This window comes from Chelmon rostratus, chromosome 2 (genome assembly GCF_017976325.1).
Source record: "Chelmon rostratus isolate fCheRos1 chromosome 2, fCheRos1.pri, whole genome shotgun sequence".
Taxonomy (NCBI): Eukaryota; Metazoa; Chordata; class Actinopteri; order Chaetodontiformes; family Chaetodontidae; genus Chelmon; species Chelmon rostratus.
In genome coordinates this window covers 9,873,457-9,898,553 of record NC_055659.1, presented here as the reverse complement: position 1 = coordinate 9,898,553, position 25,097 = coordinate 9,873,457, and the positions used below count along the sequence as shown (strand labels likewise).

Genomic DNA, 25,097 nt, shown 5'->3' with positions numbered 1-25,097 from the left:
AATGAAAAAATGTCTAGCCTTGCTGAAAGTGAACAAAGATGAAAAGCTTTAATGTTGATAGTTTTCATGTTTGTCATGTTCAGGTTCACTGATATGCATTATTCTCCAAATAGTATATATGTTAGTGTTTGTCTGTGAAAAAAAGTTGTGTGCTGTATAAATGTCACATTATCTTCATCCCACACTACTCTGCACATTGAGACAGTACAAGCTTTTAAATCATCTGTGTAATATCTAGATTTTTTAGCTAATTTTTCTGTAGTTTCATTAACATTTGTAGTGTTTTATGGTGTGGGAGATGTTCAAAAATAAGCTTTTCAGTTCCCTTACATTTACTAAGCGATTGACAGAATGTACTGAGCAGGTTCAGCTGGTGGTGACCATGATCATAAACTTAGACGCTGGTTGGCTGATCATGTGTTGTTACACAACAGGTCAAAGGCTTTCTCAAAGTTAAATATCCCTGAGTAGAACAGAAGAGGCAGCGACAGACGATCATAACTGAGTTCTGTTTAATACTCTGATACTGTTCTTCTGCTTCATTCATAATCCGGAATTCTGGGGCAACAAAAGTCAATTTTGTCCAGATTTATTGATGAAGTCCTCATGGCAGACCTCTGAGCTCCAAACACATTTCTAGCTCCTGATTGGCTACTGTATCAGTCAGTCACGTGACAGCTGCCACATGAGGTCGCGGGCCTGTTATTTACCACAGAACCCCTTGCTGCTTTCAAGTACTTCTCGTAAAAAGAATAAAATAAATTACCAATAGTTAATGGCACGTGTTTTGTCACTAATGTATGTGCCTAGAAGTTTTAGTGTATTTTAAGTAAAATAGTGCAGGTACAATATATGTATATATATGGTGACATCTATATTATTATTAATAATAATATAATAATAGTATACATAGTATATGATATTTTAACAATACACTCGGTTCGTTTAGGTTTGGCGAAAAAAAGTTCGTCGGTCGAAAAGACAAAATTCCCGACGACATGTGAAGGCAGCAAAACTTCCCCCTGTCGCTTGAAAGTCAGTGACCTCGCAGGAGCCTCATGCGAACAGTTGAGAAAAGCAGCTGTCACCGTTATCTACTGTACATCAGACCGTCAGAGCGGCTTTGTGGCTGTCTGCTGTCGCAGCCATGAACTGTCTGAGGGCGCTGCGTCTGTCCAACTCTGCGCAGCTCATCGCCAAAAACACAGACGCTGCGAAGAAGCTGTTCATCATCCAGCCGGCATGTTGTCTGAGCACGAAATTAACCAAATCAACCGCGGCGTCGCAACCAAGACCGCCTGCGCTCCTGGATCATTTCCAGCTGAAAACGTGAGTGTTCCTGTGTGATAAGCAGCTGGGTTCAACCTGCTGGTATGGGTTCACACTCACCCACACTGTTACATGACTTTTACCTGGGCCTGTTACTATTATTATTATTATTATTATTATTATTATTATTATTAATACTGCTACTTCTACTACTACTACTACTACTACTACTACTACTACTACTAATAATAATAATAATAACAATAGACACATTTCAACAGTGGTGGAGGAAGTATATAGTTGCTTTACTCAAGTAAAAGCACCACAAAAATACTCCAGACCTGTGAAGGTCCTGCACTGAAAATATAACTTATGTAAAAGTGTGTAAGTAGAATGAGGAAAATGCAGCCAATGCTCACATATTACAAGGTAAAATCTTAAAAATGTCTCTCATCTCTGCCTGAAAATGACTTAAATGATTATTAAAATTATTGGCTATTAAATTTACATCATTACATGGATGTCCCAGCTCTGTGTGTACTTGTATATACTGTGGAAATCTATAACAAAGCAGGAGAGGAGGAATAGAAGGACAAGTGGCATGAAAAGAAAACACTCAAGTAAGGTAAAAGTACTTCTTTGGACGTTCTTGCTTGAGTAAATGTACTTTGTTACATTCCAGCCCTGCATTTAAAAATACATAAATAGTTATACTGTGTAATAACGGACATGGGTTGTGCAGAATAAATAATGTAAACACCTAATGGGAGAGAACTTGGCTCTGAATTAACAGTTTGTGCTACAAGCCATCACAAACACGGTCAGCTATAAAAGAGGCAATCAGCACTTATATAAGCCTTCAAATCTATTGTTAATGACGAATATACAAATACATGCGATGCTTTTCTGTCATGTCACTTACCTATAAATCTCTCTAAAGTGTGTCTTGTTTTTCTCAAATTGTTCACATAATAGCTTAATTAGCAATTTCACACAGGAATGATCGCTTTCCCGTTTACAAGAGTTTTTTTCACGTCATCAGGAACGTCCATACAAAGTCCCCCAGCTCTGGAGTGGAAGACATGCTTTTCTACACCATCACTGAGGGAAAAGAGCGAGTCCCTATTTCATACTTTACCTCAGTGAGTATTTATCCCCCCATTTATCTGTCCATCTATCTGTCTTTATTATGTTTTCATCTTGTCTGTTGTCTGTTGTTTGCAGGCCCTGAGGAAAACCGGCCTTCACCCATCGGACCCTCGTCTGAAGGACTGCATGGACAAGCTTCGGCAGGCCGTGAGAGAATCTGTTGCCGAGGTGATGATGGACAGAGAGCTTTTCCACAGGTGAGACAGTGGAGGAGATGGACAGGTGTTTAGGACTGAATCAAGTAATGAGCGAGCAACAGCTTTAGTACGACAGCAGACTGTGATTATCTTACAGCCCGTCCCGTTTTATTTTGGAATTCACAAAAAAAACGCTGCTGGTTTTCATCCACACACTCATTGTGCAGCTTATTTTCAGTAGAATACTGATGTGCTGTGGTTTAATTTCCTGCGTGTGCTTTGTCAAAACCCCACAAACTCTGAAAGGATTTGAAATTTTTACGTAAGCCGATGGACTCTAATGCAGCAGATCAGCGACTCAGACAAAGAGGCACAACTTTTGGGGAGCTTTAATGAGCAACAGTGCCTGAGAATTCTGGGTTTAATCAGGAAATATAACAATAGATCGGATTCGATTGCCTGTGTCTGGGAGTGTATCTCAACTCTGACTGTCTCTGTTTTCCAATGACCAAGCAGGCATGAGACCAAACTATTTTTAGTCTGACCTTCCAACAACAATCCATCGTAATGAAGGATTTGTTGTGTGCGACCTGTTGCGTGATTGTCTCTCTGCCTGTCTCTCTCGCCTCCACCCACCTTCCGTCTTCCACACATGCTCTGCGTCACTGATTGTGAGCACTTTATGGCTAGTTTAAGAGGGATGGGGTCAACATGAAGAATGCGGAGGAATTCAGAACAGCAGGAGAGTGGCACAGCACCATTTAGCACATTTGTAATGGAGTGTAGTTGAATACTTTTGTGAAATGTTTGTTGAGACTGGCTGAAAAGTCTTTAGTCCAACAACGCTGTGGTTTGCGGTTGGTGTTCTAATTAAATTGCAGTGCTGCAGAGTGGTCATGCAATTGACTCCCAGTCAAATCCTGCATGTATATGAGCGGGGGAACATAACATGATGCAATTCAAGACAGAAATTGCTTAAAATTATTCAGTCTTACATACAGAATCTAATATTTTGTGCAATTTGTTTGACAGAATTTGTCATTTGCTATACCTGCGATCAATCTGAAACATGTTTTCTTATCACTGTTGTCTCTATTGATCGTTGCACATGCAGCTAGCCCTCAGTAAAAGCTAGCTGTCATAAATTGTGCTACATGTGGTGGAATATTAATTCAAACCCAAACCTGGAGGTGTGAGAGCCAGTGATATGTAGCATGTGTCAGGACATGTCAGCTTTATTTACTGTCATGCTGATCAAGGCAAAGGCCTGTTGCTCAAACTGATAGCTGGCAGCTGTTGATCCCCCACCTCCCCACACACACACACACACACGTTCACACACCACGTGAACCGTGTTGCACTCTGACAATCACACACTGCTCTCCAGTCTGAGCTCGCTGTTTCAAACCTGCGTGATTGCATGATCAGCGTACAGCTCAGCGCAGCAGGTAACCTCACATCCAAAATGCAACCAAAATGCTTCATTTCAAACTATATATGCTCACTATATATTCTTGTACAGGACAGCTATAGATATAGACAGTTATCCACATCACACCATATGCCCTCTCCTCCAACACACCTGGCATGCCTGGTCTGATCCATCCCTGCAGTCTTCTGCAGACATGCTCAGGCCTCCAGCAAGTATTGCATCCAAGAGGGACATCTGATCATGTGGCTGGTGGTCGTCAACTTTCCACCTCTATGAGGCATTCCTCACCTTGCTTTCATACAGGTCATCAAGGAAATGGAAATAGGCGCTCAGTGTTGTATGTTCAAATTAAAAAGTAATGCATTTGTCTTTTTAATTGCTCTTCAGATGTAGTAGCAGAATATAACAAATCACAGTCTAATTTGCAGTAATTTGGTATTTGTTGTGTTTTAAATGTAAATTACCAGTTTTTACAGTAATGTGGGGACATGTGCAAAATGTAGTGTATGTGATTGCATGAAATTTGAGACACCCAGTCATTAAATGCATTTCCATCAAAGCAATGAAAAGTGATCCAGAGTTTTTAGTCCACATTGAGTTCAGTTGTTCTGACTGTGTGAGGAGCTTTGAGAGCTCAGTGTTGAGAAATGTGCGCTACAAGCGGGAAGAGGAAGCCGTACAATCACAGCATGTGTTTCATTTTCAGTGAGTGTCTCTGAATTGTGTTGTTTTCCTTCCAGGTGTGTCAGTGGGAACGTGGTACTGCTGATCCAGGCCTTCAGGAAGAAATTCATCATCCCCGAGTTTGACGTGTTTGCGCAAAAGATCAACGAAATCTACAACACAGTGCAAAACCAAAGCGACGGGAAGGCAGGCATACGTTGTTTGTTTTAGAGTGAATAACACAAGGAGCATACACCTATTTTATTGCTATATGTGCTGCATATGATAACGTCAAAAACAATCCACAGTTAAAGACTTTCTCTAAATGCATGCTGCCCATTATTCCCACTGTTGCATGCATCAAATGTAAACTGAAGATGTTTGAAATTATGAGACATAACATGCAAAGTGGCCGAGTCCCATTTCACTAACTCTTCCTTACTCTCTGCTCATGCAAAATAGTTTCCTACCAACACCTCATTGGCTGAAGTGCTTTCAGCTGTGACACTAAATCCTTCATGTTAAACTGGTGCTTTTGTTCTCTCATATATTCCGGCTTTAGGTTGCAGACTACATCCCCCAGCTGGCCAAGTTCAGCCCAGAACTGTGGGGTGTGTCTTTGTGTACAGTGGATGGCCAGAGGTAAGAAAAGCGGATTTGTATTTGACAAATCAATCGCAGCAGCTGTTCTGGAGCTTTCAACCGTATCACATGATCATCCTCTGCAGATGTTTTGTTTCCTAGTTCATTCTAGATGTTCAAATTAAAAAAGATTTGGAGCACTTCTGAGATGATGCTGAGTAAGACTGTGTGATATGATCAAAAGCTCCAGAGCAGCTACTGAGGTGAGAAACTACTGTTTCCAAGAGCAAGAGTGAGCTCTGAGTTTAAACATGTGTCAGGCAAAGGTGGGGTGAATCATTTCTGGAGGAAGATTACTGATATTCTCTCTTTTTTTAGACACAGCCTTGGCTCTATAAATGGGAAACAAACAAATGGGGCTCAGACAGAGCCACACAACACTAATCTAGCCAATCAGCAACAGGTGGCGTTCGTTAATAGCCTAATTAACTGGAACTGCTCCAGTGGTGGTACTGAGTGGGAGTACTCAGCACTACTGACAGGCTGTGTTGTGCTTCTTCCAGGTGTGTTTTGCAGATTCTTTGGGTCTTGAACATCTGTTCTGTCCTCTTCCTCCAGGCACTCGGTGGGCGACACCAAGCAGCCGTTCTGCCTGCAGTCCTGTGTGAAGCCGCTGCAGTACGCCATCGCCGTCCATGAGGCGGGAACGGAGAAGGTTCACCGTTACGTCGGCATGGAGCCCAGCGGACTCAAGTTCAACATGCTCTCGCTTGATGATGGAGGTGTGTACGTCACTATGAGGAAATGCACGCGTCGGCAACTATTCTGATGATCCGTTTTTAATCAAAAACGCCAAACGTGCTGGTTTCAGCTTTTAAAGTGAGAAAATTTGCTGCTTTTCTTTGACATATGTGACAATGAACCAGACTTCTGATGGATTTGGGCTGTTAGTTGGATAAAACAAACAATCTGAAGTTATGTCTTTAGGCTATGGGAAATTGTGGTGAGGAATTTTCATTATTTTCTAACATACTATAAGAAAAACAGTTAATCAGTAATACAAAAAATAAGTGTTAGCTGCCGCCCTAACATACGACACAGTGGTTAACACTGTCGCCTCACAGGAACAGGGTTCTGGGTCCAGGTCATGTAGGTTATCTTACCTGGTGCCTCTAAATAGCCTATAGGTGAGTGTGAACGGTCGTCTGTCTCTATGTGTCTGCCCTTTGGTTGGCGGGCAACCAGTCCATGGTGCACCCAGTGCTCCAGACCCCTGCAGCCCTCTAAGGTAGTGCTAATGAATGAATGGATAGACTGATCACCACCAACATAGACGATTACCTGAACATATACACCATATTAATGCTGAAGCCATTTCATTTTTATTATTTTAATAATTCTAGTCATTTCTCGAGCAAAAGCAAAAACATTCTCTTCCTTCTAGCCTCTCAAGCACTGTGTATTGGATATCTCTGCTTTTTGCCTTGTTATTCAGACACATCTTTAAACGTAACCTTGGGCATAGTGACAGACATTTTTCACAATTGTATTTTTTCCGCCATTTTTGAAAATGTTATCGACTGTACAAACAATAAATTGACCACAAATAGAAACATTCATGTAAAATAACTGTTAGTTGCACACAGAGCGAGCTCATATCAGAAGTTGCACTTTTATTGTACTTCTGTTCTTCTGTTTTTCCCTAACGAGCATGTGATTTGAAAAGGACCTCCCTCACTGACTCTCAGCAAATATGTCTACATGTTGTTTTCTCTGTTTATTAGTATTAGCTTTGGGATTTCATTCCTTTCTAAAGCTTATTCAGCATGAACACCTCATCAGCACTGAGTTTTTTCTTGTCCTTTCTCCCAGATAAGCCTCACAACCCCATGGTGAACGCTGGAGCCATCGTGATCAGCTCTCTTATTAAGGTAAACAGACAGACATGTACAGCCTGGCGTGTGGCAGCTGAGTCAGCGCGTACAGTAAATCACTCTATATGTATTAAAACGTCAGCGACACAGAAAGCTAACTATTGTTAGCACTTGTTAGGTTTCCATTTTTTCTATTCAGAAAATGAGTCCCACCTTTCATTTTGCAGAATATCATCAAATGTTACTGTAAAGTCAGCAAGTCTCTAATATGTTTTCTTCCGACTGCAAATGAGTCTGTTATTGTCTTTATTTTTCACCTTTATTGACACATTTCTCATTACACCGAAGCACATCTGTGACTAGAACACTGTGTTCAAGCTGATTCTGCGAACATATCCATCCAGTTTTTGTTTTAAAGAAAATCAGTGACTTATTTTAGATGATGAGCAGGTCCCACCAGCCCCATATGGCCCTTTAATGTGCACTATGTTCCAGTTAGGCACCTACAGCTCGTTCAGTGAGTCTGTGGTGATGCTGCTCATGACGGAGCTTGAGGGAAATGTTGTATAGCAGCTGCAGCACGTGATTTATGCTCAGAAATCTTATCGTTCTGACTAAAGATGACAGCTTTTCTTCGTCATCCTGTTTTCCCTGAACTCCACCTGAGCTCTGCGGTTTCTGGTCACTGCCTGTCTTTCCTTGAGCCGTACCAGCTGTTGATAAGATACTAAATTATGCAGTCAGTGATGCATTCATGTATTGTTTCACACTGTGCAATGAGTAGGTCATATTCAGAGGTCAATTACCGTCATCAAATTGTCCTACATGTAACTGACTCTTGCTTTGTTTTCAGCCTCGTTCGAATAAGGCAGAGAAGTTTGACTATGTGAGTAAGAGAAGCCTCTTCTCTGTTCTCCGCTCAGACCATGAATATGAAACTGTAGCATGATTATCTCAGTGGTCAGAAAAAATGCTGCAGCACACATACAGTGTTGTCTTTACTCCCAAAGGTTATGGAGTTTGTGAAAACGATGGCGGGCCAAGAGTACGTGGGATTCAGCAACGCCACGTGAGTGCACTGTCAAACGCGTTCGAGGTATTTCATGTCAATTTCTCTTTGTTTCGCGCACCCAAGTCGAAAGACGGTGTTAGGCAAATTGCTTGTCCACAGCCCCGTTGCATTATTGATGTTTCAGTATCGACCCATCCTGCCTCTCTGTCTCAGGTTCCAGTCAGAAAAAGAAACAGGCGACAGAAATTTTGCCATTGGATACTACATGAAAGAGAAGAAGGTCGGTTACAGAGTGCTGAAATATGTGGGATTATAAATGCTTTATATTTCCTGTTGCGTCTGTGTGAGATAAAGCTCAGTCTTTACATACCTGTGTCAAACTGGGTGATGCATGTTTTCGTCACATGTTCCTTTAAAGAGGTGGCTCGCATGATTAGGGCTGCAACAAACTGTTATGGTATTTTCATTTTGTGATTCGTCTGTCAGCTGTTTTCGTGATTGATCGCTTGATCATTCAGTCTATAAAACATCAGAAACTGCAAAATGCATTTTAAAGTGAAGCGATGAAACCCAGCAAATCCTCCCACTGGAAAGAATCAATAGATTATCCAAATAGTTGTTTAATTTCCTGTCAGTTTATGAATCAATTCATTGATTTGTTGTTTCAGCTGTACACGTAAAAGGCATTTACAGTATATTTTAAAAAACGCATTTTTTGACCACTGTATTGTTACTTTTTTTGTTTTTGAAGGGTTTTGTGAGCCCAAAAGTCTTACAGTCATCTCTATCCACAGAATACAATTCAGTATTTTAAAAAATCATCCCATCCATCTGTTTTTGCCATCATCAGTAATCGTTGAGGCCTCTCCATGCATCTCCCACACACCTCTGTGCATTCCCATATTATCATGTTGGAGGGGTTATGCATGACCTTTTGACCCTGTGAGCCGCGTTGTTGCGTTACGGTGGACCTTTGCAGGCTCTCTCAAGAAAACTGACCCCTTTTGAGGGACCTGACTGAGAGGGAGTTTGACTGAGATATTCTTGATTTTGTGGTTGTGAAATCATCTGGTTTAGAAGATCTGAACCGTTCTATGCCAGCAAACTTCAATTGCATAGTCATGATGATCATATTTCATTTCACCAGTGTTTTCCACCAGAAGCAGATATGATCGATGCCCTGGACTTCTACTTCCAGGTAAACTGCGCCGCCATTAATGGAGGTTGTCATGAAGAATCATTCTACAAGCCTGTGTTTTTCTCATGTGGCCTGATGCTGATTATAACAAAACTAGTGTCAACAGCTTTGACCATGAACTGATCCTCCTTTGGTCGCAGCTTTGCTCCATCGAGGTGACCTGCGAATCGGGAAGCGTCATGGCTGCCACTCTGGCCAACGGAGGGATCTGTCCAATCACGGGCGAGCGTGTCCTGAGTGCCGAGGCAGTGCGAAACACTCTGAGTCTCATGCACTCCTGTGGCATGTATGACTTCTCTGGACAGATGGCTTTTCATGTGAGTAACACTTGGACGCGAATCTATCTCTGACTCCCACCACCAAACATTTCGCTGAAAGATGAGTGCGGTCACTTGGCTGTTGCTCTCCTACCGCAGGTGGGCTTGCCGGCCAAATCCGGGGTGTCCGGTGCGATACTGCTGGTGATCCCCAACGTCATGGGAGTGATGTGTTGGTCTCCTCCACTGGACAGAGTAGGAAACAGCGTCCGGGGAATACACTTCTGTGAGGCAAGACCAAGAGTTACAGATTTTCTATTGCACCTTCACATTTGTACTTTTTCTGCTAAAGGAGAAGCTTAAATAAGGCACAATTTAATATAGCATCAAATCATTTTGATGGCATGTTTTTGCATTATGATTGTCTGCTAGAATATTTTTTTTATATTGCCACCAGATGGCGCCAAAGTGTGAAGTCTTACACGAAGTGGCTGAGAACACAAAAACAGCACAACTTTGCCTGTCTTATTCTGATAATGAGCTTTTTTTGTTCTCATTATTGCTTTCCTTGACTTAAATTGTGCACAGATCCTCCAGTGTTTTCCTCCACCAATCATACCATATCTTATCATCCTCAGGAGCTTGTGTCGCTCTTCAATTTCCACAATTATGACAACTTGAGGCACTTTGTGAAGAAGCAGGACCCTCGCAGACAGGATGGAGACGACAGGGTTTGTCGCTTTGTGTTGTTTGTTCTTCCTGGTATGTTGAATGTGTTTTCTGCCTGTTGTCTACGTCTCTTACCTTTATTCGCAGAACAAGTCTGTTTTCAATTTGATGTTCGCCGCCTACAGTGGAGATGTGTCTGCCCTGAGAAGGTACAGCAAACCTGATTAGTTTTTCCTGTTTAACAGATAGCCTTCAGGATGTTAACACCAGGCCTGGGTACTGAAAAACATACAGATGGGTGACAGATGAAATGAAAAGCAAACAGTAGTGTCTGAATAAAGTCTGACAAACAGCTTCAGTGCAGCTCTGGAATTTTACTGGGGGTCATGAACACCATTTTTTCCAAAAGGCATTCCTACTTTTGGTGTGTAGATGATGGTAGTGGAGAGTGCTGTCAAACACTCACTGAGTCTCTCATCAACCCATTCAGTTTTGCACCGTATGGAAGCATGTTCATTAATGGCCGGTTTGCAAAACATCTCTTAAACACAAGTTCGTCTAAATGGACTGACTGCATTTATATTGCGCTTTTCTAGTCTACTTTAACCAGCCAAAGCACTTGACAACACACACCACATTCACACACATACTCACACAACATCAGGACCAAGTTGGGGTTCAGTATCTTGCCCGAGAACACGTTGACATGTGGACTGGAGGAGCCAGGGATTGAACCACTGACCTTCTGATTGGAGGACAACCTGCGCTACCTCCTGACTCTTGCATGCTGATTAGCTCAAAGCTCTATATTTATACTACTATGAGGAAAAATGCTTCAAAAGTATTTTCTCAGTGAACTGCAGTTTTATTCATTCCTTCAGGTTTGCGCTCTCATCCATGGACATGGACTTGAAAGACTATGACTCTCGAACAGCGCTACATATCGCTGCAGCAGAGGGTGAGCTCCACATGATCTGTTCATCCATGGTCCTGATATTTATTTCGCGAGCAGCACTAAGTCAGTTCCACAGGCAAACTATGAAGCACTCAGGCAGTAAATGTGTATGACCACTAGGCAAAAATAAATATTCTAGCACAAAGACGTCCTCTGCTCTTAAAGGACAAAGACGCCATTACAAAGCAGAAAAATGTAAATTCCAATAAAACAGGAGAGAATGAGAGAAAATAACACTTGAAGAGGTAATCAGCTAGTAGTGATAGCAACTCAGTACTGCTCTTTGTTCACACTCTGGCAACTCCAGCCAAACGTGTGTTTGATACCATCACAAACTCATGGCTTGTTCCTCATATCCTCAAATCTGTCTCTCTTGTGAAAATGAGGCACGCTGTTTCAAAATATAAACAATAAAGTGAAGCCTAAATCTGCACTGCATCCAAACAATTCAGGGCTTATGTTAGAACAAATAGCATTTTAGTTAGGCTACAGTTTATGATGCTTACAGTTATTTTTAATGCCATGCTATGGGGTGAATTAGTTTCCCCTATAACACACAAACAATGCTGCTCCCCCGTATACAGGAGGGTGAGGTTTAACGAAGGGTTGGTTGGCCAGAACAAGTGAGCACACGTGTGTGCGTAACTGTGTTATCACAGCTGAAATGTGTCATGCTTTTTATAAACGTGCAGTGTTTTTGTGTGGCGACGTACAGTTACACTCTACTTTCACTAAACTTTCTTTGGTTGGAGACACTCAAATCCACTGGGAGGTGCGATCGGCCTGTCACACCTGTCCCATCCTGTCGTGGTTGACGGAGCAGATATGGCGGCGGTTACTTTTCACTCTGCTTGATAGCTGTATACTGACGATAGCGAGATGAGACAGCATAAGTCTGTCAGCACCTGCTCGCTGTGGTTCTGAAATGACAGAATGTAGAAAGTTACAGATTTGAGCTTTAAACTACTTCATATTTGAATGAGGACTGGTTCGAAGGACAATTGTATGTTACTTGCTTTGCATGTTGACTCTTGCACATGTTGCTGCTCTTCAGGCCCACGCTGTTAATCTTTCAGTCCCTCAGTAGTTATGTGCAAATACATTGTTTTTCCTCCTTTATTTTCATCTCAAAGTGTCGTTTGGCAGAAATATTGGAGATTTTGTCTTCATTTGTGACTGACACAGAAAACTACTCAGTCTTGTTAAATTATTTGTTTCAGCGCTCACAGCAGTAATTATTGCTAAGTTAGTTTTCACTCCATTTGTTTTCGTGATTAACTGGAGAGGCGCAGCACCTTTTGGCTCACATTATACGAAGCCACTAATGAATCGACTCACAAACCCTTACAGGGCACCATATGGTCGATTATTTTTCTTCTGTCGTGGCCTAAGTTGATCCACAGCACAGATTTAATGCTCCACTGCGGTGACAACGGTAACATTTTTCAAACTGATCCTTCTAAGAACGTCATTTGTTTACAAGATAAAAATAGGAGTAATAACTGTTATCATCCAAATGAAACAGGCAGAGCTTTGCGGTCTGGAGGGATTAATCATGCATCACTTTTCTTCCACGTGTTTATATTTTCTCCACCCATAATATGTCACGCTAATAGATAAAATTGTAAATCATGAGGAGTGTGCTAGTTCGGGGCGGTACGATTTGAAGGGATGTGCTGCTCTCGTGTTGCTTTTTGACACCAAAATGAAAACAGTTATCAGAAAAAGGTTGTCAAATTCTCCATGATGGGAACTACAGCTCTCATCTTTTCCGTTTATTCTCAGGTCACATAGAGGTGGTGAAGTTCCTTACTGAAACCTGCAAAGTCGATCCTTTTGTAGAAGACAGGTGAGCTCGGCATCTGTAACGTCTGTCTTTTTATCCTTTAGCTTTGCATTTCACTTTTCCGCATCTTTGGCCTTTGATCATGATCAAATGTTTGAACTCCTCGTCTGTTTTATGTGGTTTTCGGATAGAGCTGATAATGTTTTTTCCTCATCCTTTTTTTCACAAGCTCATTTTACTGAGAATAAACCCATATTGAGATCTTCCTCTTCTCCTTTCGCGTCTGTCTCCCGAGAATGTGATTTCAAATCCCAGTGGCATTACCTGGTTTACGAAAATGTTGAATGAAAGCAAAAGGTTGTTACCATTAAAAAGTCTGCAGTTGATATTTGTTTTAAGACAACTATAAAGTGAACAAAACAAGCTCTTTGTCAGGACAAGATGAGCAAAGTTTTAACAGAAAATCCAAACCTATGAAATCAGCGGGATGTAAAATCTGAAGCTGCAACATCACTGGAGACCACAAATACAGCAAGATGTACAAATATAGAGTAGGTACTTAAAGTGACTTAAAGGATGATATCAGTGAATTTCAACCTGCCGTACTTCCCATAAATGTGGCTTTTGTGACCATCGTCTAGCTGTAGTGTATCTCGTCATTTCCTTCTTGCTGGTTTGCTGGCTGGAACCATTTTATCTCATTTGCTAAACACACACACTGATGTGCAAGTTGACCTGGATGTAAATCTCTATGCTCTAAGCCAGGCATCTCAAACCGGTTCCATAAAGGGCCGCGTGGCTGCAAGTTTTCATTCCAACCAAGGAGGAGCACACCTGGCTGGAATCAATTAATCAGCTGATCTCAGTCTTCAGCTGATAACTAAGTGATCCCTTGATGTTGATTGGTCGGCCTGATGTGCTCCTCCTGGGTTGGAATGAAAACCTGCAGCCACGCGGCCCTTTATGGAACCGGTTTGAGATGCCTGCTCTAAGCCATGATGGTCATTCCAGGCAGAAACTTTTGTGTGCTGCAGTGTGTTTACTCGCTGTTTGGAGCCCTCGTTTCTCTGCAACAGAGGTGGTGGATGCAAAGGTAGCACAACCCGTAGAGTCACCATAGTCACATTTATGGGAAATGAGGTAGGTTGAAATAAACCTGAATTTGCCTTTTACTAACAGACGAACCAGAGACTGAATGAATCCATATGTTCTAAGAATGAACCACATAGTGTGAATCCATAATCGAATATTCAAAGGTGCATCGCTGAAAATTCTCCTGCATGATTTATCTGCTGTTTACCTGCTCCCTCCGTCTTTACCTTTACTCGTTGCTGTGCAGGTGGGGGAACCTGCCGGTCGATGATGCCGTGCAGTTCGGCCACGACGAGGTAGAGAAAGTGCTGAAAGACTACCAGCAGGTGTGCAGGCAGCAGGAAACAAAGCACACTGAGGCCGAGCGCTCTCCGAAGCTGGACACCATCGAGGGCATGGTGTGATTGAATCTAACCCCCAAACTGTAACACGTCAGGGCGTTTGTGCAATCTGTCAAGTTTTGAAATGTGAAGCTGCATTTGTAGCACATAGACTAAGTGCCAAACAGAGAGCAGAATGTGACGACATACTCTAATCTTGCTGACCTCTGCAGACTGCAGTGAAGATTTATCACTGAAAAACAATGTGTTTAGACTAGTGCACAAGAAGATACAATGCAGACAATATGCAGAGTAAGAATAATAACACAACGTTACATACAACATGTGTGGGTTTGTATGAGTGATGGCACATGCTGCAAACGTCACACCGATACTGCTGGAACACATCATCCACCTGGATGCAATGTTCACATTATAGTAAGATCCATATTTGGGTGTAGGGGGTAGCAGAGCAGATTTGATGAACACAAAAGTTGGATATTTCTGCTTCTCAGTACTCACAACAGGGCATGCATTGTGCCTTTTTGAAACCTTTAAAAATGTAAAGCTTTTATGTTGGGATGCAATATCTCACTTTTGGCTCATTGCAGAAACGAAAAGGGGAGGGAATCGTAAATTACCCCAGTAAACTTAACTTGGGATGCTTTGTATATATTATGTTATTCAGCTGTAAATAACCACTGGATTCCTGATGCCTGAATACATTATTACACACAGGGTCATGGCCTTTATGCACATTTTAACTCTGGACAAACAAGAAATTCCAAATTGTAATTTATGATGTGAAATATTTTGACATTGAAGACATCCATTAAACATATTTTATTTATCTGCCACCCGTTGTTTCACTTTGTTGCGTAGTCAAGGCGCCACGCAGTCAACAGTGTTATTAAATAAGAAGCAGCATTTACTAAATCGGCTGTATGAAGGAATACATGATGAAGGAGCAGCAGGAGAGGTGTGGCGTTGTCAGGAGGGGCTCGGCTCTGAATTGTTTTAAATGCTATTAGTATAAGAGTGTGTGTAGCATGATGATTAGATTTTTTTGTAGGAAACAGTGAAAAAAAAGATGTATAAGAGTCAGTTAGCTGTGGCGGGAGAGGATAAAACTAATGTGCACTGAGTCACAGGCAGCTCGTTTTACCAGACTTTCCCTCTTCTGTATTAATAAATGTAGAGTTAATCAGTGTTGACAGACTGTCCCTTTGGTGACCTGGTTCATGTAGCTGACTGAGGCTGAGACGAAGGAGGTAATAGCCACAGTACACATACGCTTCAGTTTCCCCGGCCTCCACCAGACGGCACTGTGCCCCCATCAAAGACACGTCCGCAATCTCGACTGGCAGGCTCGCAGCATCCGTGCTGGGAGCTGTGCATCCCTGCAAGAAAACGGCATTAAAGAGCTTAAATCAGACTGACCTGACATCCAGAGAGGCTGCTGCCACCTCACAGATCCTCCATGTTTCCCCGCTGAAGCGACAGGCAGGAAGTCCTGCTTCAGCTGCAGTCAAGACTCCAGCAGCTAATAAGAAAACAATGTGGAATCATTTCTGTCAAGCTGCTCTTCACACAGTGTGTTGATGTAAAATGTTGTTTGAGTCCGTTAGACCGTCGCGCTCCTGCATGTGAAAGGCCAGCTTTTTCATTTTCTAAAGGGAAATCATTCCCTCATCTGTGTGAACCCACTGATGAGAGAGGAAGAGTGAATGTGGTGCCGTCTTTGTTCTGGAAAGCCTTCAGTAAAATCAACCATCAGTGAGCGATCACTACCTGGTGGAAGCTCATGCAGCTTTCTGCCTTAAGGAAGACAGCAGCTGAGGGATCAAGCTGTGCCATCTGAAGCGGAGACACTTGGCTGATTGCTGTTGTACGTTGTTTTCCACAACAGTGACAGTCTTGGACCCTGCTCTCTTAGAAACTGTTTCACCGTGCCAGGCAGGTGCACGTTCGTGGATAATTTGAATTTGTTTAATGAGACTAGGACCATCAAAGAGGACTTTAACGAGCTGGATTTGGAATGGAATTGAAACCCGCGAGCTTTTCTCCCAAATCTGAAGTGAGAGATGAGAAGCAGAAAAAAGGCTGAACTGTTAGAGAGTCGGTTTAAATTAATAACATATTTCAGTTTGCTCTGAGGCGATGATGCCAAATGATCAACAGACAGACATCGACATCCCCAGAGCAAAAGTATCAACACTGATCTTGCTGCTGGAGTGCAAATGACATGATAAAGCATGATCAAAACAACAAGTTCTCCTTTTGATGGACTGCAGTGAACGTGTGTGCAGACATTCACGATCCCCAGAGGATGAATCCTAATGGCTTTTCCTCTGGCAACCCCCACCAGGTAAAGGTAAATGGCTTTAAGTGAGATTTCTTGACAGCCATTGGATGAAACTTAATACCAACTTTCCCCACCTTCCCTAAGATGAACGGTAAAGATGCTCTGACTTTTCAGGTCAAACATTTGTCCAGTTTCTGTTAATGATCAGTTAACATGGGCATTTTAATGCACTGACCTACAATGGTGAACATGGTCAACATTTTACCTGCTCATCATCAGCCCTGTCATTGTGAGCATTTTAGCATGCTAACACGAACATTCACCTTAATGAAGATTTTACAAAAGCCTTTTCTGACCCACTTGAAGACCTCTAATTATTTGCCAACTATCTTCCAAAGCGGCAGCTACCTGTTCCAACACACAGCCCAGATCTTACCAGTGTTTAGTCTGAGAGCGGCTGCTAATTTCCCACCCGGACGGTTGTGATGATTTATTGGACTAACTGGAGGTGTGTACAATGATTAAGTGGAGGTCGTTGTCGGACCAGATGTGGCCCAGCTGTAGTGTAGGAGTTAAGGACGGCTTCAGTGGACAAGCCTGTGGAGACCCATGAGCCAAACAGAAAATACCAAAAACCTGCTGCAACAGCATGAAGGCGATGCAGTCTGCGAGAGCACTTCTGAGCATATTAGGCAGAATTCGTACTCTCATTTACCCGAAACACTGTGTTAAATTGAGAGATGAACATTTTTCATCACAAGAATATGATTAATCAGGCAGAAAACATGATGAATGGGTTGCAATTAGTCCTCCAAATGAACTGTGTCTCATTAAAGTAGAGAACAACAGTGATATTTCAGATACATTAACATTTTGATTTAGTTCCATCAGATGGGAAAGTGGTAAAATGTTGTGAGCCATTAATTCTGCGCTGATTAACTCATGTAACAATCAGCTATTTAGTTTCATCATCTTGACTGGATATCTCACAGTGTGCTATGTGCTACGATGTAATAGTGAAAGAGCCACTGTGCTGTTTTGGTGGGAAACGGATGATTTACAGAACATTTGACAGTAGTTAGAGCTTCTCTCAATTATGCTATAGATCAATAAAGTGACTTTTTCTAGCACATAGACTCAAATTTACCTTGAAAATGTCAGGGCCACCTCAGTCCAACACAGAATATTGGATTTCTTTCTGTTTTCTTATTGTAGACAGTTGTGGAAAATAAGACGATTTACTTAAAGTCCAATTCTGAGCTATAAACTTAGACCTTACCTGAGAATTTCCTGCCTGACAGTACATAATACCTCCACCCAAACTAAAATAAAAATGAAAATGCTTCTTACGTGTTAATTCGGCAGTATTAATAATCCCCAATAATGTTACCTGGGCTTTCTCCCAAACATTTTTCACACCTGCGAGGTTCACATTTCCTTCCGAGCGTAAAGCAGGCTTGTTGTTTGTTGTTCCTCTCACTCGTTAGACACGCACTCGGTGTTTCACTTAGCTCAAATTTACAGCAGATGCCCGTGTTTCAGCAGGACAATTTGACAGGCGTTTACTGCAGGATGTAAAGCCATCATCGCCGCCATATGGCCGCACTGCTGCAGAGACACAGCATATTTTCACACACACACAACATGGCACTGACCAGCATAGACCTGATGCAGGTTTCTTGATAGATACACCTGTAATACCTGAGCGACAGAGGGATCTGTTACGACACAAGGGTAAATGAGTCGCCTCCATTCATATCATATCAAAAATGTAAAGACTCTGAGGGAGTCTTAAAGGTGTAACACAATTAACATGTTTTATTTATAATCTTACTTGTAATGCTGATTTGTGACTAAATTTAAAATAATGTATCATGAAAGTATCATTGGAAATTATATGTATGCACTGCATATTGTTTATATATACATATACATTTATACATATATTATTCTAATGCGGTATCTATTATTCTGTTCCTTTGTGTGTATGTTTATATCAGTATACTCAGTATACTTCTTTTCATCCTTTGATATTCTCTGCTTGTTTTTCTTCTGATATCCAGTTCATCTGTCATGACAGCTACTTTTTCCCTCTGTGCCCGTGACAGGTGATAAATTCTCTTACTTCAGATTGACTCAAAATCATTCTGGGAGATGATTTGACAAACTGTTTCACACATTTAAAGGTATATTTTTCCTACGAATAAGGCATCCATCTGAGAGGTGGCACAGTAGCGATGAGTGACAGTGAATGTTTGTATTTCCATGCATTTCCTGCATCGACTCTGATCTGCTCTTACAGTCCAATGATGCGGGGTTGGACTCCAGCACACCATGACAGTTAAACAGGAGCAAGCATGTACAAGGAGTATGCTCCTAAAAATAGACTGCATGAGAGTTAAACATACAAATGTTTTCCATCCTTATCATCCAGAAATATTGTGTGTTTATATTTGCTTTCGTTAATATTAATGTCACCTAGAGATGTGCACACTGATTTTCAATCATCCAATTTAACTTAATTCACACTCGTATAATTGAATAAACCCTGATTATTGTTTGCATCCACATAACACCTGGGTATGCAGAGGCTGATCTCAGCTCATTAGTTTGTTATTGTTTATTTGGTCATATGCTCATAAACACATTTGTGCACACACATTTATTGACATTTTCTAACTGTTTTTGCAGCCCAGTTTTGTTTCTTTACATTTTAGTTCCTCAGTTTTCTGCTGTGACAACGCTGTGGGTACAACACAGGTTAGCTTTAGGCAGAAAAAGCAAAAAAAAAGATCGTGTTTGGCTAAAAATACACAGTTTTGTCGCTGCAAAACAGTTCAAACAGCAGTCTGCTGCCTGGCAGTCATCCCATCTAGTTGTCACAACCATCACCGATCATAAGTTCAGCATCTACATGTAGCAGGAATCTGAAATACGTCACTTTGATAGATTTAACGTAACCGTGGTTTGCAGAAACATTTTATTCTGGTGACTGGGCTGGTTTTGGAGTCACTTTTCATGACACGCTCTGAATTTGTCACAGCGTAATGGTTTTTGTTTAACCTTCACAAAAAACAGTTTTACAGAATGTCCACCGCTTCACTGACAGCAGTATCTAATTACCCCTGTTTGAAATAGTGTAACTGTTTTACTTTGAAATCTATTTAATATTCAAAGATCATCTCACACAAATTCCCTGATGTGAAAAATTACTCATTAACACAACTGCCTGAATACATCTACTCCACTTTATTTTTGCAGAACCACTCTTGCGCCTAAATTGCACTTCACCTCCAGTTACTTCTGCTTTTCTAAATCATAAGATGACTGACGCCGGTAAAAAAAAATACACCACAGAAAAAATGAAGCGAGTCAAATGCACATTATAGGAGATTTTATTCTGATGGACTTTGGCAGAAACTGAGATCAATCCAGAGCATTCACTCGTCTCCATGGAGATCAGCCTTCTTCTCAACCCATGATCTGGCAAAGCAAAGACAGATGAATCATTATGTGATTATACTCAAGGATCCCAGCAAAACGCTGCACAAATAGACATGTATTTGTAAGGATGAATGAATGTACGAAAAAGATAATGAAATCTTCCAATTACTGCATGTAGTGAGATTTATAAAAGCACAACTACACTGTAACTCAAAAGATGTTTAACCTCCATTGAACTGTTTTGTGTATGGATGCCTTTTTTAAAACATTTAAAGCTCTTTGTTTCCTGTGGGTCAGTGTTTAATACTGACGCTGTTCATCCAGCTGATGTAGTCAGAGACACGGGTGAAGACGGTGGGCTTCTTGTAGGCATTGCAGCCAGAGGAGGACACAAAGCTGGTCACACCGTGGACAACCCACTGGCCGTTGACGCTGCAGTTCAGGGGGCCGCCGGAGTCACCCTGGATTCAGAGAAAACACATCACAAACCTCAGAGCCAAAAACTCATAACCCTTTAGCCGACTTTTAGCAAATGCCCCATTTTCCATTGCACTTAACCTGCTCCCACTTGTGTCTCATATCCCCTTCTAATCTCAGGCAGCCTCCAGCGACTTTGTGCAGAACATGAACTTGCAAGACTTTGACACTTTGTGCAGCTTAAGCACTAGCCTGGATCATTGTAACTGACTTATGCCCCTGCTGATGCAGCAAGTAATCCCGCATGTGTCCTCCAAAATATCTTCCTTGACAGGAAAGGGTCAGCCCTCAGCTCAGTGGGAGATGTTCAATTTCACTTTGTCACGGTGGAGTAGGACTCAAGTCTGACAAGTTCTTTTCAGTGTTTCCTCCAGTCTGCTTATACCAAAACATCATCCCTGCTGTCCTAACGGCAGGGTGACAACTGGAGAAGCTGCGTTCAAAATTTGAGCTGGGAAGAACCTGCTAAAACAGGCACCTTTCATAAAGGGTTTGCAAGCTCTAACTAATGGATTTTTAATTGTTTCATAAAATGTCTTTAATGCTTTAGAGGTGTGTTATTAGCCATTAACACTAATCGAAGGGAGCACTACTGCATTTGTGGAAAAAGCTGCACAAAGCTCTGGAGGTGTCTGTGGCTCCAGAGGGAGCAACATGAAGTCTGACAAATTGCCTCAAGCTTGAAAAATGAAAACAATATATAATAAAATAAAAATCTTTTGGCATAGAGTTAGAAAGAAGTTAGTTTCCCAGACCTCCGAAGCCCGCTCCTCATCTCCGCTTGGGGCTTTTAACTCGAGGCTACATTATCTGCTACTGTCATAACACACCTGAATCTCAAACTGGCCTGTCAATGGTCAAGTTGCCTTGTGGGTAATGTAGGTGCCAGGTTTTGGAGGAAGAAGAATGTGTGGAATAAAAAAGACTGATAATGATGCAGGAGTGCAATGTTAAATAGGTGGCGCACTCTTTGTACCTTTGGTTTTGTGCAATGGCGGTCATGGCTAAAGTAGTGCTGGTGCTAACCTTGCTAACAGGGCTTTTTGCATGTTTGCACGATAGATATACAGCTACTTTTCCACCTTTCTTGAGGAACAGAGCCATCAGAATGTGCTATGGGGTCACTGCTACATAACACCACACTCCCATGACACACCAGCACCAACGTTGCTGGTTTTGAACAAAATTGCAAATTTATAAATCCTGTTATGGTGAACGCAGGCCTTCGCCATAGCAGGATTCATAGGCTTCTGACTGGCTTCTGATTATGCTTATATCACCACATGTTGGTTTAACATCCTCTTGACAGCACTTCAATTGTGTTTTTGCATTTTAATATGAGGGCACATTGTTTTTGCTTGTGTGGATGTGATTTCTTTTTAGAATGAAGGTGGAAAAATCCTGTTTTAAAAAATATGCATGTAGGTGTAGACTAAGCGTAAGTCTTACAAATAAAATATGAAATTTTAGCGCATGCACAGTCCTTTGTAAGACCTGATCAACTCACCTGGCAACCAGACTCGCTGCCACCACCGGCACAGACCATGGAGGCCTTCACGGTGCTGCCCCACCATCCGAAGCTGGAGCAGGTCCTGTAGTCAACAACAGGCAGGTAGGCCTGCTTCAGCTGAGCAGAGATCTGGCCTCCAGCTGGGGACGACAGGAGAAGCAACTGTGATAAAGCCTAGAATAGCAGCACTTTCTCACTGTATTTAAATATTGAATGGAATAGTGGGTTTAATCCGTTAAACAAATCATTATGTCAGACTCACTCTGGGTGCGACCCCATCCGCTGATGTAGCAGGGGTTGTTGTGGGGCAGGATCTCGCCAGAGGCAGGCAGGGCGCCGAGCTGGACGTAGTTGTTGAGAGAAGCATCAGAGGACAGACGCAGGAGAGCAATGTCCCACCTGAGGATCAGGCCAACATGTTGTCAGGTCAGAGAGTAAAAGACCTTTTCCCTGTGCTCACAAAAGCTCGTTGTAATGGTTTTGTTCAGAGTGGGCTGTCTTTCAGTGGGAGTCATTATGTTAAGATCTGCATAAAGAAATCATTTTCACCCCATCTGCAGATGGTTTTCATAATTAATCTATTAATTGCTTTGATTTACTTGCTGTTTCTGACCTTTTCACAATCCAAGATCCAATAATATTTCATTTGCACTGTTTTAAAGCAGGGCAAAGCAGCAAATCTTCACATTTGCAGATCAATTTCCTGTTTCAGCTCTTGTTATGCTTTATACTGTAGGATTGACTATGTTAACCTATCTTCGGAGTAAAAAGTCTACTAAGTCTACTTCGTCAGTCAGCAGTTTTTGTTAATTTTATACATTTTTATAAATACGTAATATTTTACGTAATTAATTTATACAAATTCAAAATGAGATACCCACATACAGGAATGTGGATCTTAAATTAAACATGGCAACAAAAAAGCGTTTTATAGGTTTACAAACAACTAAATGTGTTCAGTTTTTATAACATGTGATGTACATATATCAGGATTTGCTATTTTTGTATGCGGAAGTGGGTCAAAACACAAGCAGTGGCCACTAACCCTCCAGCAACGTTGTTTGAGTTCCAGTAGGGGTGAATGTAGACGTGGTTCACGCTCATGTACTGCTCGGTGCCCTCGTGGGAGTTGATGTTGTGATCTCCAAGAACAACACGCCAAGTCCTGGACCTGCGGACGTCCAGAACATGAAGATTTTCATTCCTCCACTCATTGTTATCCTGTCTGGATAGTTAGCATTCTCCAGTAACCTAAGGATAGCTGCTGAAAATCAATATTGTACATGAAAATGGAAGGGAATTGTAGATTTGATTTATTATTTAATTTTGGCTATGCACTTAAGGAAAAAAGTAATGAAACACATTTATGTAAATGTTTAGCTCTGTCAGCTCTGTGATGGATGAATCTCCCACCTGTCCACACAGTGAGCAGCGGTCATGACCCATCCTCTCCTGATCAGGGTTCCTCCACAGGTGTGGTAGAAGCTGCTGCCGGATTTGTACTGAAGAGAGATCTGACGAACCGACAACAGAGAGCGTTGTAACTACAATTGCACCTTTCTCATTTTTGCCAAATGCTTCTTGGCAGCATTCCCAACTCTGATCAATGCTTAAAGGCATCACAGCACACTCTTAAAAGCAGCTTTTGAAATTTGTGGTTACATGTGTGCAGAATATATCCTGTTTTACTTTTCAAAGGCTTCAACATATGTGACATAATTGGTTGTAGAGTACAAAGAAACTAAATACTTCTACTGTATTTACTCAAGTACTGTAATCTGAGGCACTTGTACTGTGCTTGAGTATTCCATATTATGCTAACTTTTATTTTCAAGTAAAAAATATTGTACATTTAATGATTACTGCATTTTTTGTTATACTTGCTATAGTTGCTTATTTTTTACATACAAAACATACGGCCCACTTATCAAATATGATCCATTGTTACAGATTAAAGGGTCTGCATAACCACACAGGTATTTTCAGTTCTGTAGCTGTCCTGAGCCCTGAAACACTATGTTTATTCCTTTTAACACGATGCAAAACATTTTCAACTTTGTTTATATAAGATTAAAATGTATCTGCTTTCAGGACCTGAAAGGGCTATTCTGCATAATGAGTACTTATGATTCTTTAAGTACATTTGTTGGCAAAACGTAAGTATTTTCATTCTTCATCGCGTGACTTTTACTTGAAACAGAGTAACCCCCCCCCCCCCCCCTTAAGCCCCTACAAACCAGTCATTGCTGGTTGATCTAAAACACACTACCAGCGCACCAGTCTGGGGAAGTCAGCACAGACACACTCTGGTATACTGTGGAATACAGAGAGCTTTACCTCGTTTGAGAAGGGCTCGAATGTAACAAATGTTCATTAACTCCCACACTGAATGTTTAAGTAAAGGCTCTGACCACCACTTCCACCACTGTTGAGTCACCTGCCAGGGCCAGGAGTTGGGTCTGGCCACCTCGCCTCCCACAACTCTCTCCTCAACTCTGTCATCCTCCAGGTACCTGGGCTGGGGCTCCAGCTCGGCCAGCGCTGAGCAAAGCAGAGACACGGGAAGCATTACACTCAGACATCAAGTATTCAAGCGCGTCAGTGCAGAATGTCGAATGGGAGGAAGAATCAGTTCTTACCGAGCGCTGCGAGAGAGGTCAACACAAGAAACCTGAGCATGTCTGCAGTCTCCTGAAACTTTCTGCACTGGAGACTTTTGCCCACTCCTCTTTTATACCCTGAGGGCCCCCCTCTGCTGATAGTGTGTCTGTGTGAGAGACTTGTTCAATACCAGCACATTTCCACCTGTGTCTGTCTCACAGTTATCACAGGGGACAGAGGGAATTATATATGCAATAGCTGACTCAGCAGCATAATCCATTTTTTCCACTTGAATGGGCCAGGTATGAGATTGTCTTCTGCTGCAGGTTTCTATCTATTTTTCATTACTAAACCTTTGCATGTCA

The 25,097-nt window shown here is 41.8% G+C and overlaps 2 protein-coding genes across 2 annotated transcripts; one reads left to right on the top strand and one right to left on the bottom strand.

The window, feature by feature from the left end:
- The first annotated feature begins 1,073 nt into the window (after nt 1–1,073).
- Nucleotides 1,074–15,246, top strand: gls2b (glutaminase 2b (liver, mitochondrial)). Its single transcript, XM_041947291.1, has 18 exons — nt 1,074–1,329; nt 2,312–2,411; nt 2,494–2,615; nt 4,728–4,857; nt 5,213–5,292; nt 5,851–6,014; nt 7,105–7,163; nt 7,960–7,992; nt 8,117–8,175; nt 8,332–8,398; nt 9,266–9,316; nt 9,457–9,633; nt 9,733–9,864; nt 10,212–10,304; nt 10,390–10,451; nt 11,124–11,200; nt 12,983–13,046; nt 14,323–15,246. The coding sequence occupies exons 1-18, from the start codon at nt 1,148–1,150 to the stop codon at nt 14,477–14,479; spliced, it is 1,809 nt and encodes a 602-aa protein (XP_041803225.1). The 5' UTR covers nt 1,074–1,147; the 3' UTR covers nt 14,480–15,246.
- A 5,191-nt stretch (nt 15,247–20,437) lies between these two features.
- LOC121614394 (elastase-1-like) lies at nt 20,438–24,849 on the bottom strand. The gene is made up of 7 exons (XM_041948247.1): nt 24,771–24,849; nt 24,569–24,672; nt 23,545–23,645; nt 23,177–23,302; nt 22,394–22,530; nt 22,129–22,271; nt 20,438–20,605 (listed from the first exon to the last, which is right to left on the bottom strand). Exons 1-7 carry the CDS (start codon nt 24,808–24,810, stop codon nt 20,438–20,440), a joined length of 819 nt encoding a protein of 272 aa, XP_041804181.1. The 5' UTR covers nt 24,811–24,849.
- Nucleotides 24,850–25,097: the final 248 nt, after the last annotated feature.